Source organism: Quercus robur, chromosome 9 (genome assembly GCF_932294415.1).
Source record: "Quercus robur chromosome 9, dhQueRobu3.1, whole genome shotgun sequence".
In the NCBI taxonomy this organism is placed as follows: Eukaryota; Viridiplantae; Streptophyta; class Magnoliopsida; order Fagales; family Fagaceae; genus Quercus; species Quercus robur.
The window spans coordinates 14,288,261-14,303,060 of record NC_065542.1 but is presented as its reverse complement, the minus strand read 5'-3'; the positions used below and the strand labels follow the sequence as shown (position 1 = coordinate 14,303,060).

Sequence of the window (14,800 nt, the reverse complement as noted above, 5' to 3'; positions counted from 1 at the left end):
AAAACTGTAAGATACTGTCAATGAATAAAAAAATGCAAGCCTCCTTCCTTAGTCATAACCTACTTATACAGGTTAAAATCAAATGGTACTGCAATGTTAGAGTTATGTAGGTGTCGTTGAAAGGTTGAATGTAAATGATATCGTTTTTGGTCTAAGTGTATTTGAGATGGGATGTTATAAAGGGCTATGGACATGTGTATATAAAGGAGTAGAAGTAAAAACAATGAATGGAAATGCAAAAGAGTAGAAGTAAAAACAGTGAATGGAAATGCAAAGAGTTTTTTGTGTATGTGAGAGATAAAAAGTCTTGAAACATTGAACCAAATGAAACAGATAGCAGTCTTAAAACATTGAATAAAATATGTAACAAAAGGTAGTCTTGAAACATTGAATCAAAAGAAATAAAGAGTCTCTACTTTTAAATTTATTCTTATCTCTAATGTGGGTTAATGGTATTTCAATTCTCCTCGTAGAGCGTGCCATATGACAGAACCTCATACTTTCTCGCTTGAAGCCTCTACTTTTATATGTATATTGATATTGATTGATTGATGAAAAATTATTACATCACTTATTCACTAACTAAATAAAATGTGAAGATTAAAACCCACTGTTATTTACTATTATATATTTAAAAAAAAAAAAAAAAATCTAACGGAAGAAGTACCGAATATAAGTCAAACTCAATTAACAAAAGCCGGTGTTTATTTGCTTTAGGATGAGCAGACTAGAAGGGTCACATTCACTCAATATTACATTAATTTGTTTCCTGTTTACGAGAAAATACATACGGTTTCGTTGCATGTATTCTCCCGTAGATCCCACACACTTGTAGGGTCCACCCATGTGAGGAGGAGGAGGAGGATACGTGCCACCGAAACCGCATATTCCACCTCCCTAATTACACCGAATCCTTTGGCTTGTAAGTAGCTCAGAGACATTTGATCTGACAAACAGCGACCACAAAACACAAAGAGATAAGATTTAGACCACACATTTTCTTGCTTCCCAACATAACAAGCCACGTATCCATTTCATTCCTTAATCTCGTATTAAACTGCCACTTGTTCACCTTCTTCACCTTAACCGCTTCACATCTTATCCTCCATCTCCTTAAATTCTCTCTCCTCACTTTTGTTCTTGTTTCCCATCTCTATAAAAAAAAAAGTGAGAATCCCCAACTCAATAATTTCCTTACTTTCAAGCAAGAAAATCCTAACCCAAGTTTCTTTTGTCTTAGTTCCACTTCTTTCTTTTTCCCTTTCTTAATTTCAAGCAAGAGAATTCCCCTATATCCTAATCCAAGTCTCTCACCCAGAAAGAGAGAAAATGTCAGGTGGGGTTGGGCCAACTTGCAATGATATTAGCCTCCCAAAAGAGCAAGAATATGAAAATAAACAAAGCAATGACCAAAATTCCTTGAAGACCACCACCACCACCACCAACTACCCTTCACTCAAAGCTGGGTTCCTCTCTCTCCGTCAGCTCAATGCTCTTGCTGTCATTATTATCTTCTCAGCCAGTGGCATGGTAAGCCCTGAAGACTTTGCTTTTGTCATCTTTTCTTTCTTCTACATGTACTTCATTTCAAAGGTTGCATTCCCACCCCTCCACCCTTCAAAGGAACCAAGTGTTTTTAGCCCTCAAAACAAGATTCTTCGAATCTATGTTTTTATTGGTGCAATCGTTGGTCTTTTCCTCCCCATAGCATATATACTTCATGGCATCTTTGAAGGTGATCAACAAGGAATCAAGGCAGCAGCACCACACGTTTTTCTTCTATCAAGCCAAATTTTCATGGAAGGAGTGACATTCTCGGGCAGGTTTTCATTGCCCGTACGTGCTTTTGTGCCGGTGTGCTATAATGCAAAGAGGTTATTTACCATTGATGACTGGCTGAGGAGTGAGTTCTCAAAGGTTGATGAAGAGTTTGGTGGGTCTAAAGGGAGATTGTATGTTGGGAGAGGGCTTGCCATTGCTAATATGGCGTTTTGGTCCTTCAATATTTTTGGGTTCTTGTTGCCTGTCTATCTTCCTAAAGCTTTAAAGAGATATTACTCTGCTTATAAGGTGAAAGACTGAAAATGATTGGAGCTCTTTTCTTTTTTTAATGGTTAGTGCTATGTGATGTAAGTTTGTTTCTGTGACTTACTAAGAGTTCAACGAGTGATTTGTCGGTGTGCTCCATAAATTTATGTAGTTTTATTCTAGAAATATAAAGTTCTGGTTCTACATATGTTTTGTGCAGTTTTACCATCATGAGAAATATGGTGCACCATCCGTGAACTAATTCAAAACAGGGAGGCAAATATTACTAAATGTCTGAATTTAATTACCACATTACATAAGTGAACTAATCAAGTATAAGCGTATAACCATGCTCGTATACTCATTATATGAGAAGGTAGTAAAGTAGTATCATTTAAGAAAGAGCTCGTTAGCATTTAAACCGAAACTCAATCAGCCTTATTTTGTTTTGTATATAAAAATAATAATCAGCCTTATTCAAGCTTAGCTTGAATACATTTTCCAAAAAAAAAAAAAAAAAAAAAAGCTTAGCTTGAATGCACTCAAATTATGTTCAAGTTGGGTTGTGTATGCAGTCATATACTTGGTCGAGCCTTCTATAAGCAACACTGAGCTTGTTAATTAGCCTACTGTCAATTTTATATAAAAACTAAGATATTGCGCTTCACTTCTAAGCTCTACCGATGCTAGTGAGTATTAACTTATTGTCTTGCCAAAAGTCTTTGTAAATTGTAACTCAAATAACACTTCTCAGTGTGTTATAATAGAGACATTCAAAAATCTTGCAACTCAACTGACATTTTTTGATGTTCCAATGAAAATGTTTAGGTTCAACTACTCCCCACTTCCCCCCCCCCTCAAAAAAAAAAAAAAAAAGTCTTTAGGGTTATATAAATGCAAAATATCCTTGTCCACAACACAAAAAGCCTTAGTCCCATTTTTTATTTAAGTTGATTATGATCCTCAACAAGATTACTTAAGATGAATTAGGATCACCCACATATATTCATCCAAGTTGGCTGGTTAAGCAATTTATTTACAACTACAAGAATATTTGATCACCAAGTTATAGAGATTCATCCAAGCTAGGCTGGTTAAGCAATCTATCTACAACTACAAGAATATTAATTTGATCACCAAGTTATAAAGATTCATTCCTAAGATTGATGGAATTGATGATGAGTGTCAGTTTGTGTACTCGTAGCTTTTGGTAGCTGAGATATTAAATATGATACAAAAAGGGGCCAGTAAATTTATGCCCTAAAGGCATACATAGAGAGCATTAGCATTGAGAGGTGTAAAAACCTCCCAATTGCTATTTTAGCCACTAAAGCCTTAAAAATCTCCTACATCCAAATATGTAAACCCTTTTTTTTTTTTGCATCCTAGGTACAGTGAGGTTGCATTGAGGATGTAAAGATTATATAATTTTTTAATCTTTTCTCTCTCTTCCTCTCACTTCAGACTTTGACCTCTCCCTTCTTTTTCTTTTCTTTTTTATATTATTTGATGGTGCGATTTATATTATTTTAATGAGCTGTATATAAAAACAAAAACTAAGATGTTAAGTAAGTTGTAAAATGAAAAAGTAAAATAGATAAAATAAGTTTTGAGATGATAAAGTAAAACTTTTTTAGCATCCCAGATGCTAATGCTCTAACCATCGATTTTGGTAGCTTGCTTTTCTACTAAAGGCGTAATAAAAAGTTAAAAGTTATTTATTTTTTATTATTATTATTTACAAAGTTAATTTTGCTTTTTTTTTTTTTAATGAGACAAAAAAAAAAAAAATGAAAAAAGAAAAAAAAAAAAAAGAGAGAAGATTTTGCCAAACAGAAAATAAGAATGTTATTGTTAAGCTGAGTTAGCGGGTACGAAGAACCATGGGAGTTGGGACTGCTAGTAGTAGCGGTACCGTTGTTATTGACTTGTTGGTAACTGCAAGTGATACGGACAAGTGTGTAGATACGTGCACGTGAAGTACACCTAATAACTTCGTACTCAATGCCACTACATCCAAACCTGTTCACATTACTTCACTTTGTAATTTAAGAGAGTCACAAAGACCATGTTTTCCTAAGACAAAAAGGCTTACAACTTTTTATTGAATTTGCATGGATGCATTTTGCCCAAGCCTTGTAATAATATTAAGATGTGCGAATTGAAATGGTCTGGGTCATCATATCATATATTGTGGATTTTCCAGTCTCAATGAATATTTTATCCAAAACTTTATATATTTCAGATAGCCCCTTCTAAAACAATCAATTTTCATCTCTCACGTTCCTTCAAAGTACTTAATTGTCCGTAAAACTTAACATGGCAATTACCCAAAGGGGCCTAATGGACACTACGACACAGGAAAATTTTGTGAATTTAACAGAGAATCTCAAGAAACTAACGGGATCTAGCCAATGACAATTGCTCAAAGCCTGAAAGGTCACAAACCCACCTGACACAACAAATAAGGTCAAGAGAAATAAACCAATTATGCTTGATTTGCCTACTTAAGAAATATTTATTCCTTTTAACCTTCTTTCTCCCTCTTTTTTTTTTTTTTTTTTTTTTTCCTTCTTCTTTCCAACATACAAGACACCCGGCATTTTGGTGATGGTAAAACAAACAAAAATACTCACATGGTGCCACACCAAAAAAATTGTCAACTCTTCTAGCTTTTGACAGCAGCAAGCTCCCACATTAGCATCTTCTCCAGACCGCTTGAGCTGCTGACCATTTTAAGGAACAATTTATCCAGCATTGGCTCATTATCTCTGGTCCAAACCTGTTCACATGAACAAATAATAAATATCAAACTAGCTCAATACTGAAATATTCCAAAACACTGGTGTTGGGGGTGGGGGGTGGGGGTGGAGATGATGGAAGCAATGAAGACTAGGACTCTAGGAGACTGGGGGCATCAATTACGAGTATAAACGAAACTTGGGAAAGGAACCTACTTGTATATCTACTCATGGCAGAATTGCCATTTAAAGAAATAGGAACAAGCTTTCTTCCTTGAAAAAGTTCCTGCATCCTCTCTGGCCAAACTGAATTCAATCTTCGCGCAAAATCCTCCACCTCCCTATATGGAAAAATAAAATACAAACTTTGATGAGAGAACATTAAAGAAAAATAAACTTTTAATCAAGGAATGAGGCGTCAAATGAGATAGGAGCAGCAGAGAAAGAAAAGGGAAGGAAGGAGGCAGGTGGACCCCAAAAAATTTATTAAAAAAGAATAAGAAGAATACTTTCATAGGCTATAAACAACCAGTAGTAATCATCAAAACAAAAAATGAATAACCAGTAGTGTTCCCCCAAGACATTTAAGAAAAAGAAAGTAAAAGCTGAATTGCAATATATTGAAAATTTTGGACTAGAACCAATGCTGCAGTCGAAGTTAAGAAGCAAACTAGCTTTTCTAATATACAAAGATTATTTTGACATTCACTTCTCAGGCATTGAGTTGGTACTATTACTGGCAGTCCTATAAATATAAATAATTTTCTGGTCTCATCAGGAAATACAATGAACACAATTGATAGTCGAAACATCCAATTAAAGCCAAAAGTTGAACTCATTATCTTAATCAAGACACATATTCATCATACCTGTCAAGTTCCTCCTTCATTGCAGGATCTAAATCATCATCAATATCACCATCATCAAACTCAAGTTTTGGGGAAAATGTCACAGCTGCAGAATCTTGCAACTTTGAACTTGTACTGGCAGAGGCCAACAAACCATTGTTACCCTCACCATCATGGCAAGCAGAATCATGCATCTCCTAAAACATCAAAAGATACCAGCAATTCAACTATGAGAACATTTTTAAGTAATAAAAAATAGAAAAAAATTATGCAAAAAATAATAAATAGAGAACCTTATAGTAATACGCATACATGAATGCACATGTGTGCACACACACACACACTCGCAGAGACAGAGAGAGAGAGAGAGAGAGGTGCCAACCTCATTATGGTTTCCATTTACATTATTTAAACAAGAGTCCTTTGATTGATCTTTTCTCCTCCGATTTTTCTTTTTATTCTTATTTGTTCTAGTCCCTTTTGTATCTGCAAAACAAAATAGATTATGTAAAGTAGCGAAAGAAATAACAAAACTGGTTATATAGAATACGTACTCTTAAATATTCCAACAAGCCACTGAATGCAGACACAAAAGCAACTACTTCATGAAGTATCACCAAGAAATCAACGAACTGAAGCATCTATTAAAATCAAAAACCTCAATGATATGATTACTTCGAGACACAGGTACACAGTACATGCAAAAGAACAAATCTATTTATAACTACAACGCAAAAGTTGTAGTTGTGTCAAAATCAGAATTTTCACCATGGAATGGTTTAACCTTGGCTATAGCATGAGCAGCAAACTATATAAATTTTATAAATGAATGACATCAAATACCACAGAAAACATAAATAATGTAAACTGTTCAAATTTAACAACAATTATGAAACGCAGAAGGTTTTATATATATATATATATATTTTTTTTTTTTTAAATTGACAATTCTCTTAGATCAGTCATCTAAAATCCATCCACTATGCTAAATATATTGTGTATTGTCATACTTGATTCTCATTCCCAGCTTATTGTAAAATAGTTGTTTCAACAGGGAGATTGGTTTTCATTTTAAACAGAGGTAAATGTGTAATTACAGATACCATAGAGTTCCATAACAAGAAGGGATAGGATAAATCTCACCAATAAAAATTCTAAATAGAATGGATACAGAATGATATAGAACCTCCTAAAAAAAAGCTCCACAGACTTGCCCTCTAAAGTGCTTAAACATGTTCAACAGTATATTACTTCAAAATCTCAGACTGTCAAACAAAATTAAATTAAATTTAAATTCAAAAGCGCCCTCTTTAATTCATCTCAAATTGCTCAAAAATGACTCATTATACTCATGATTTCTAGAAAAAACCACTCGTTATACCCAGTAGAATCTCGAAACAATAACAAATATCCCAACTTTAATCAACTGATCTATGTGTGAATGCAATTATAGCCCAAAATTTGTTTCTTCCATCTCTAATAATAAGTTTCAATAGTATCTAAGGCTTATGTGCAAATCTAGGTCCTGAACAAGTCAAACAAGATTGAGAGTTACTGTGAACCATGGCACAAGGTTCTCTAAGTACTTTAATATAATAAAAACCCACAAAATTTTCTCGGATTTAATGTCTTAAAATCTATTTTAGAACATATATAAAATAAACTTCTCCCTTCTATTTTTAGTCACAGTAGAGTTTGAAAACTCAAAAACCTATCCACTGTGTAATGCTTGCCTTTAGAACCAGAAGAGATGCAAATCAATTTTACAAGGCGGTTTGAATATCTTCAAAAAGAAGGGAGCAAATACACAATGCAAACCATAAATTACTTTTTGCAATTAATTAATGGTGGCACAGTCTGACAGTTCAGGAATTTGTGAACAAATGGATAAGTCGCAAGAGCTTAGAACATAACAGATAAGAAGAAGAGAGGCAAGCTATCTAAAAATTTAATGGAAAAAAGATCAATTCTCTCATATACCTCCATCTCCACCATTTATAAATGACAGGAGATCATCTACTGAGCGGTCATCCACACGCTCCTCTTCGACTTCTACATTCTGAAACAAATGGAATCCATTTGCTATTAATGCTAACATATACATGATCATTTGAGAACTTCAACCACAATTTTGGAATATAACCATTTCAATTGAAACATCAAATTCATATACAGCAAGACCTATAAATTTAGCACATAAATTGAACTCAGATATAATAAAGACAGAAAAGAAAAAGAAAATGAGTAAGAGAGAACACCTTCAATTTCTCTCTCTCTTTTAATTCTTTCCTCTTTCTTGCATACAATCGATTCAGAAGCCGGATACGTGGATCGTCAGTTATGTTTCTTAAGGGCTCTAACTTTTCCTCCTGGAGAAAACAATATCAACATAAAAACCACAAGCATTGTAGATGTTAAAAACATGACTTTAGCTAGCAACACACACCTCTGTAAGATCATCGGGTAAATGAAATGTTTCACGTATCTCCTCAGGAGTTTTTCCTTCAATAATTCGAGCAAGTGCTCGGCTGGTGAGATCAACTAAAGGCTTTAATTGGAGGCTGTCAGCGGCCGATGTCAACTCACACAATCTTTTTGTATCCATCCGAATAAACTTCTCATCAAAAGTTTTGCGCTCCTATAATAAAAAAAATCGAGCAGACAATTTTATTAAACAATTCAGTTATAAGCTATGACAACCAATTAACACCCCACTGTACCCAAAAATAATTATAAACTAATAAGTTAACAACAAACATGATGGTATGAAAACCTCCCTGCAGGGCATAAAAAGTTTTTTATTTCTTAAATTTTATTTTTAAAAATCAGAGAATCCATAAACACAAATCTGTTAGAACTTCATCTGAGTTCAAATACTATTGAGAGGTCCACTAGAGACCAAAAATTGTTGAAGAAAGAAGATGTTTCTTTTGTCCCTTCAGGTGACTGGAAAACAAAAAAATTAACATATTCAAGATAATAACTTAATTGGAGAATAAATTTTATCTAACAAAAGAAAATAAATCACAAGAGTCAAACAGTGTATCAGACCTTATTAGAACGACCTGGTACTTGGTGAAATCGACAATAATCAAGAATTAAGCCCAATATAGCAGGATTGACTCGCTGTGGAAGTGATATAGCATAGTTCTTGGAAGATCCTGTGCCTGTCTGAATTACTTCTCGACATATCATGGGGCAAAACATGGCAACCTCTTCTTCTACTTGTTGGATTGAACCATCAGCAGTTTGAAGCCAGATGTAAGACTTCATCTGAATACACAATATCATAAATCATAAACAGAACTACATAAGACAAGAAGATCACAAGGGCCACAAAAATAAACTATGCTCTAAGCTCGACCTGAGTGCATCACACTGTCATCCGCAATTGGGTTCTGCCTATGGCAGAAAATATTAATTTCTAATCAAAGGGGCAACAATAACTTAAGTGTAAAATTTAACAATGTTATGGTATTAATTTGACAAATAATGTTTAAATATTAATGCATGTATCTACGTATGTACTTCCTTTCCTCCTCCTCCTAAAAATAATACCATGGAGTGTGAGTTTAAGTTTAGTAACAAGAGAAATGAATATGGAGGAGTTGTAAAACTTGATGGTCAAGAGATACCAAAGAATAAGTGCTTTCGATATCTTGGATCAATAATTCATAAAGATGGTAAGATCAAAGAGGGTGTGAATCATAGGATATGTGGATGAAGTGGAAAATTGCATCAGGAGTATAATCTGATCAATAACCATAGAATACTTATAAGTTGAAGAAAGAGTTTTACAAGACTGCTATAAGACTAGCCATACTATATGGTAGTAGATGTTAGGCTATAAATTAACATATTCATAAAATGAGCATATCTAAAATGAAAATGTTAATATAGATAAGTGGACATATAAGGAGAGACATGATACAAAATGAAGAAAATTTATTAAAGATAAGGACAACTCCCATAGATGAAAAGATAAGTGAGAGTCACTTGAGATAGTTTGGTCATGTGCAAAGAAGAGCGTTAAACTTAAATGCACAAGTGAGAAAGAGTGATTTGATTCAAGTTGAGAGAATGAACTAGAGTAGAGTAAAACCCAAAATAAAACAAACAAAAGTAGTAAAAAAAATACATGTTATATAAGGAGGTGACATATGGCATGATCTTAGGATAGAAGGGCGGAGAAGAATGTAGATGAATGATCTCAATTAGTCTATTGAGGATCCATAACCAACCCATAATTATGGAACTAAGGTTTTGTTGTTGTTGTAATATTTATGCATGTGTGTGTGTGTGAAAAATGCCTTGGGTCCACAACAAACTAATGGAAAAAAAAAATATATATATATCTTCAAAAAATGATGGGTAAATTACACAATTTCCCCAATAATTTGGGGTGGTTTCAAATGAAACCATAGACAGAAGTTTCAATTAAAATCCTGAACTTGCTAAATTGTTTTAATTGGCCCTCTGAGTGAGTCACTATTAAGTATTAACTAAGTATAACAGAAACTCAAGTAAATTGCATTTGAGACTTGTTTAGGCCATCAAAAACCAATCACATAAAAAGGTAGGCATCTTCATTAGATTATGCCAAAATGACATTTATGGTTCACATTGATGAATTTTTCATATAGGTTCTAATTACATCTTAAGTGAATTTTTGTTAGTTGTAGTTAATAGCAACTCAATGAGGAGATGAATTGAAATGATTTTAAAACTTTAAGGTTTTAATTGAAACATTTTAAAATTTGGGCTTTAATTTGAAATCACATCCAGACCATATGGAGGGCGGAGGGGTTTAAGTAATTTACCCAAAATAAATTAATCTGATTTTATCAGCATAATTCATCTAAAATAATTGAAACAGCAATAAAAGAACATACCTCAGGTTTAACTACTGCCATAGCACCTTCGGACATTTGACAAGGGCAATGCAAATTTATTAAGAATTGAACTTTGCACCTCCAGTAAAAACAAGGAAGTGACAAAGCAAACAAACGATGCCCTTTATTCAAGCTCTTAACTTTGTTAGGATGGTACAAACTCTTTTTCAGTGCTTTCCAAAACATGCAACATTGAATCTCAGTAGCATGTGTGTAAGCCTTCTTCTGAGATAGCTTCCTCAGAGGTTTTTGTACTCAGAGGTAAATCCCAAAACAAGATAAACAGCACCCTATATGTTTTTATGCCTGAAATTACAACAGAACAGATGATTGTCAGAATCAATTAAAAAAAGATAAATGACATCTTAATCATTAAAAAAAAAATCAAAAATCAAAAGGGACAATCAAGCTCCAGTCCAGTTCCCCATTTGTAATAGCATTTTGTTTTTTTTGAAATTTTCTCACTTCACATAGCCTTCTTTATATATTCCTATGTAGATTATTACACATACTCTAGATGAGAAGTAGAATTGTAACATATTGTCCATTAACCGTGGAAACAACCAACTAACCAAGCTGGAGTACAGTAGGGGTAGAGTGAATTTCCAATGGAGCGGTGAACTGCATATAGATTGGAAAGAACAACAACGGCGAAAGCACTTTTTGGGCTGACATTGACACTGAGAGACAAAGTCCAGGGGAGTGAATGGGATTAAACACCCTAGTAGTCCTAGCCATAAACGACCAATACTAGGAACTGTGCGTATCAACTCAACTAAAATCCCAACTAAGGGGTTGGCTCCATTGATACTTCTATGTCACTTAACCTTATCTATGGCCATCTTCAATTACCTTTCTAATAAGCATGCCTTTACTTTTGACTTTTCATATTAAAACGAACATAGTTGTTAAAAAACAAACTATATTATGAATTACTTTTTCATATTGTGTATTGTAAGACACCTACACTATATAAAATTTATTAAAAAGTTATAGATATGCAAAGACTAAAGATATATTTAGTATAAATTTGGAATATATTCAACTAATGACTAATTTAATTGTCATATACGTAATAATATTTAACTAAATAAATCTAATTAAAACTATATATTTATAAAATCCATGTTCAAATTGATTAAACTCGAAATTGATCATTCATGCTACATAAACCAAAATAACAATTTCTTTTTCTAATCATTTTCACCATAGCTATGCAACACAGATGCTAACAACTATGCATACAAAGTATTCAGAAATTCTCACCTAAAGTATGTGTACATAATCCCTATCTATCAAAAGCCAGTGATGGTGACCTCAAAAAATTACAGATTAGGTTTTCAATTTTCACCACACATTCTTCATTATTGCAATTTAAACAAATGCCTGAGTTTCATACTTTCATTCATAATTTAATTGCTTAAATATCACAACTACTCTGAACCAAAACCAAAACCAAAAAAATATACATACATATTAACCATGAAATGAATTCCAAGAACTAAAAACAAAGAAAAATTAGTAAAATCCGACTCATTTCCAATCAAATCAAGCGCATAATTATTATTCATTAAATCCATATGAACGTAGATAATGAACCAATAAACTTTGCAATTGCGAAAATCAAAATCACTTCGAACACGCACAAAACGTATATGAGTGTGTACCTTGAAGATGAGGGCGAAATCAGAAATGCAGAGGAGGAGTGAGAGAGAGAGAGAGAGACTAGGGTTTCGAAAAGCCTTTGTCTGGTATTTTCTGTGGAGCTTATATAATAATAATGTGAAATCTCTGTGTGTTCGTCGGTGAATTTTCTCTCTCTATATCTATCTATCTCTATCTCTATCTCTCTCTCTCTCTCTCTCTATTCCGATTTGAGAGCTGCAGTTGAGCCGGCACGTGGGAGTTGTCTTCAAACAAAGGTGCCGTTGCACGTGCGGTTAGTTAGGGTTTGGAGGGGCAAAAGAAGATGAGACTTTTTCCCTGAAAAGGCCCAATTTGGAAATCTGGATTCGGTGTGGATGGAGGAGATCTTTGAACAGGACGGCTCATTTCCGAATCCGGGTCGGTTCTTTTTGTCTGAGTTCTGTTAGTCGTTTGGTTGTTGGGTTGGATTTTTTTTTTGTTTGGGCCTTATGGTGCATTGCTTTTTAGAAGTATCAAAGTTGGGCCACGACTAAGTAACATTGTGCATCTGCAAATAAGTCATTTAGATTTAATTTTGATATGAATTTTTTTTTTTTTTTTTTTAGAGATAGTTTTTCAACCAACATCATCTACTCTTAATGATTGCTCTTTTATCGTCAGATCAAGACATCAATTAGTTTTTGGTGTAGGCGAAGATTGAACCTTATACCTCTTATTTGACAACAAGAGACTTTACTACTATATATTATATATATATATATATATATATTTTTTTTTTTTACAATATAGAAATTCTACTCTAACCTAATCTAAATGTATATGTTTGTGAAACTTCTTCCTGAAAACTTAAACTCCGACCTTTACCCCCCACACCTTACAAGCACTTATACTTGTAGAGTGACCATTGCGCCAAGATGCACGATACTAAAGACTTTATTAGTTGAGTTAACTGGAACTAACAATTTTGAGCCAATTGGGCTAATCCCTTGTGTTACCAAGAATTTATAAAAATATCAAATTTTATCCCTAGCCACAAAACTACACTGAACACAACTTTTTATTAAATATATATCTTGTCTCATGTTTGTTTGTATTTATCAGGTCAAGAGGCTTTCTTTGCCCTCCACTTAAGTTGCGTAGGAAAGGCCTAAAGCCAATCATGGGAACAGTAAAACTTACAGTGATTTTCATTGTGGTAATTATATGCACGAGGAAAGTGTCCTGATGGCCATCGTTAGACAAATACAATAGAAACTAGATGAGGAAAGGAGACTGGATTATGGGAGTTTTCAAATGTTGTTAATTGATGTTTGTACTTAAGACAGCAAATTGGATATTTTTAAAAAATTATGGTAGTACTTGGCATTAGCCTAAATATCAATGACTGTTTTTATATTTTACCCATTTGGATTTTTCAACAGGGTTTAGTTAAATTAATTGGATATATAGTTAATCCAAAAATTTTGAGACAAAGACTTTGTTGCTGTTATTATTGTTCAATTAGATTAATTGGTAAAGCCTACAAATAAATGAGCTATGATTGAATCCATTTACACCAAAAACAAATTCATTTGTATCTTCACCTAATAGTAAAATACAATCATCATGCAGTAAATATTAGAGGTTCAAGTTTTTTTTGTCAATGCTTTGAGGAGAGAAGTGCCCTTTAGATATTTTGTACAAAAGATTCTTACCCATAATTTGCCTTGTTGTGTTAGTACATGCCATACAAGTTTCGCCCACTAGTGCTTTATTGATATCTCTTGATCCTTTTAGCGTAAATCTTCCCATGATTTATGATGTCTCATATTGTCTTAGAAGCAGTAGGTCAATTATGTTTGCAAATAATTTTGGACAGAATAAAAACAAACACAGAATAAGTAGGCATTGATGATAATTCTGATTTGATCAAAGTGGCTTGGGCAGTTTGGGACATCACCTTTGCTTGTCAGACTCCTTTCCAGTTGCCACTAGTAGTGAAGAAATAATTTGAGCTCAGTGGAAAAATTTTATGATTAGTATTTATATATCTCCATACACTCGTGAACATACGTAGATATACACATTTTTTTGGATACACACAATGTACAATACTTAAGACTAATTTTGAACAACAAAATATCACTTATATGGATAAGAAACAGTAGGGACGTAGGGTGTTTTAATGTTAGAAATTAGAAAACCTATAACAATATAGCGTATCTATTATTGAATTGGACAAATAATGGGTGTGATTCACTAACTCTATGGACAGCATTTAGCTAGGCTAAGAGGTTTAGCCCAAAACCTCTCAAACTTATTGATGCAGCATTACTTATGAGTGCATTTGAGTGTGTTTTGTTTATTGTTTGTTAACTGAAAGTATTTTGGAAAATGAGAGGGACATTTTTTTTTTTTTTTTTTGGTGTGGGGCTGTCAAAGACTCAAAAAAAGTTCAAAAAGTCCACACAAAAAAAAAGATTTTATTATTATTATTATTATTTGGGCTTGCCAAACACACACTACTGATTAGTTTATGTCCAAACACAGAGAGAGGTTCGTTGGGTCCTTCAATTGCTAAGCCCAAGGGCTGGTATAACATTCAGTGCATTTAATTGATGATAATGGTAGAGGTATCCATCTTTTTTTTTTTTTTTTTTATACA

At 33.5% G+C, this 14,800-nt stretch overlaps 2 protein-coding genes across 3 annotated transcripts; one reads left to right on the top strand and one right to left on the bottom strand.

Moving 5' to 3' along the window:
• Positions 1 to 1,074: 1,074 nt before the first annotated feature.
• Positions 1,075 to 2,234, top strand: LOC126699521 (uncharacterized). The gene has a single exon (XM_050397396.1). It carries the CDS (start codon positions 1,330 to 1,332, stop codon positions 2,080 to 2,082), a length of 753 nt encoding a protein of 250 aa, XP_050253353.1. The 5' UTR covers positions 1,075 to 1,329; the 3' UTR covers positions 2,083 to 2,234.
• A 2,002-nt stretch (positions 2,235 to 4,236) lies between these two features.
• On the bottom strand, positions 4,237 to 12,517 carry LOC126699147 (SKP1-like protein 21). Of its 2 annotated transcripts, none has more exons than XM_050396794.1 (10): positions 12,177 to 12,517; positions 10,510 to 10,815; positions 8,669 to 8,890; positions 8,064 to 8,255; positions 7,876 to 7,986; positions 7,598 to 7,676; positions 6,021 to 6,103; positions 5,639 to 5,814; positions 4,986 to 5,110; positions 4,237 to 4,810 (listed from the first exon to the last, which is right to left on the bottom strand). In XM_050396794.1, exons 2-10 carry the CDS (start codon positions 10,693 to 10,695, stop codon positions 4,794 to 4,796), a joined length of 1,191 nt encoding a protein of 396 aa, XP_050252751.1. In that variant the 5' UTR covers positions 10,696 to 10,815; positions 12,177 to 12,517; the 3' UTR covers positions 4,237 to 4,793. The 2 variants fall into 2 exon arrangements, with proteins under 2 accessions (XP_050252751.1, XP_050252750.1); XM_050396793.1 differs by having other exon boundaries at positions 6,000 to 6,103; positions 12,177 to 12,516.
• Positions 12,518 to 14,800: the final 2,283 nt, after the last annotated feature.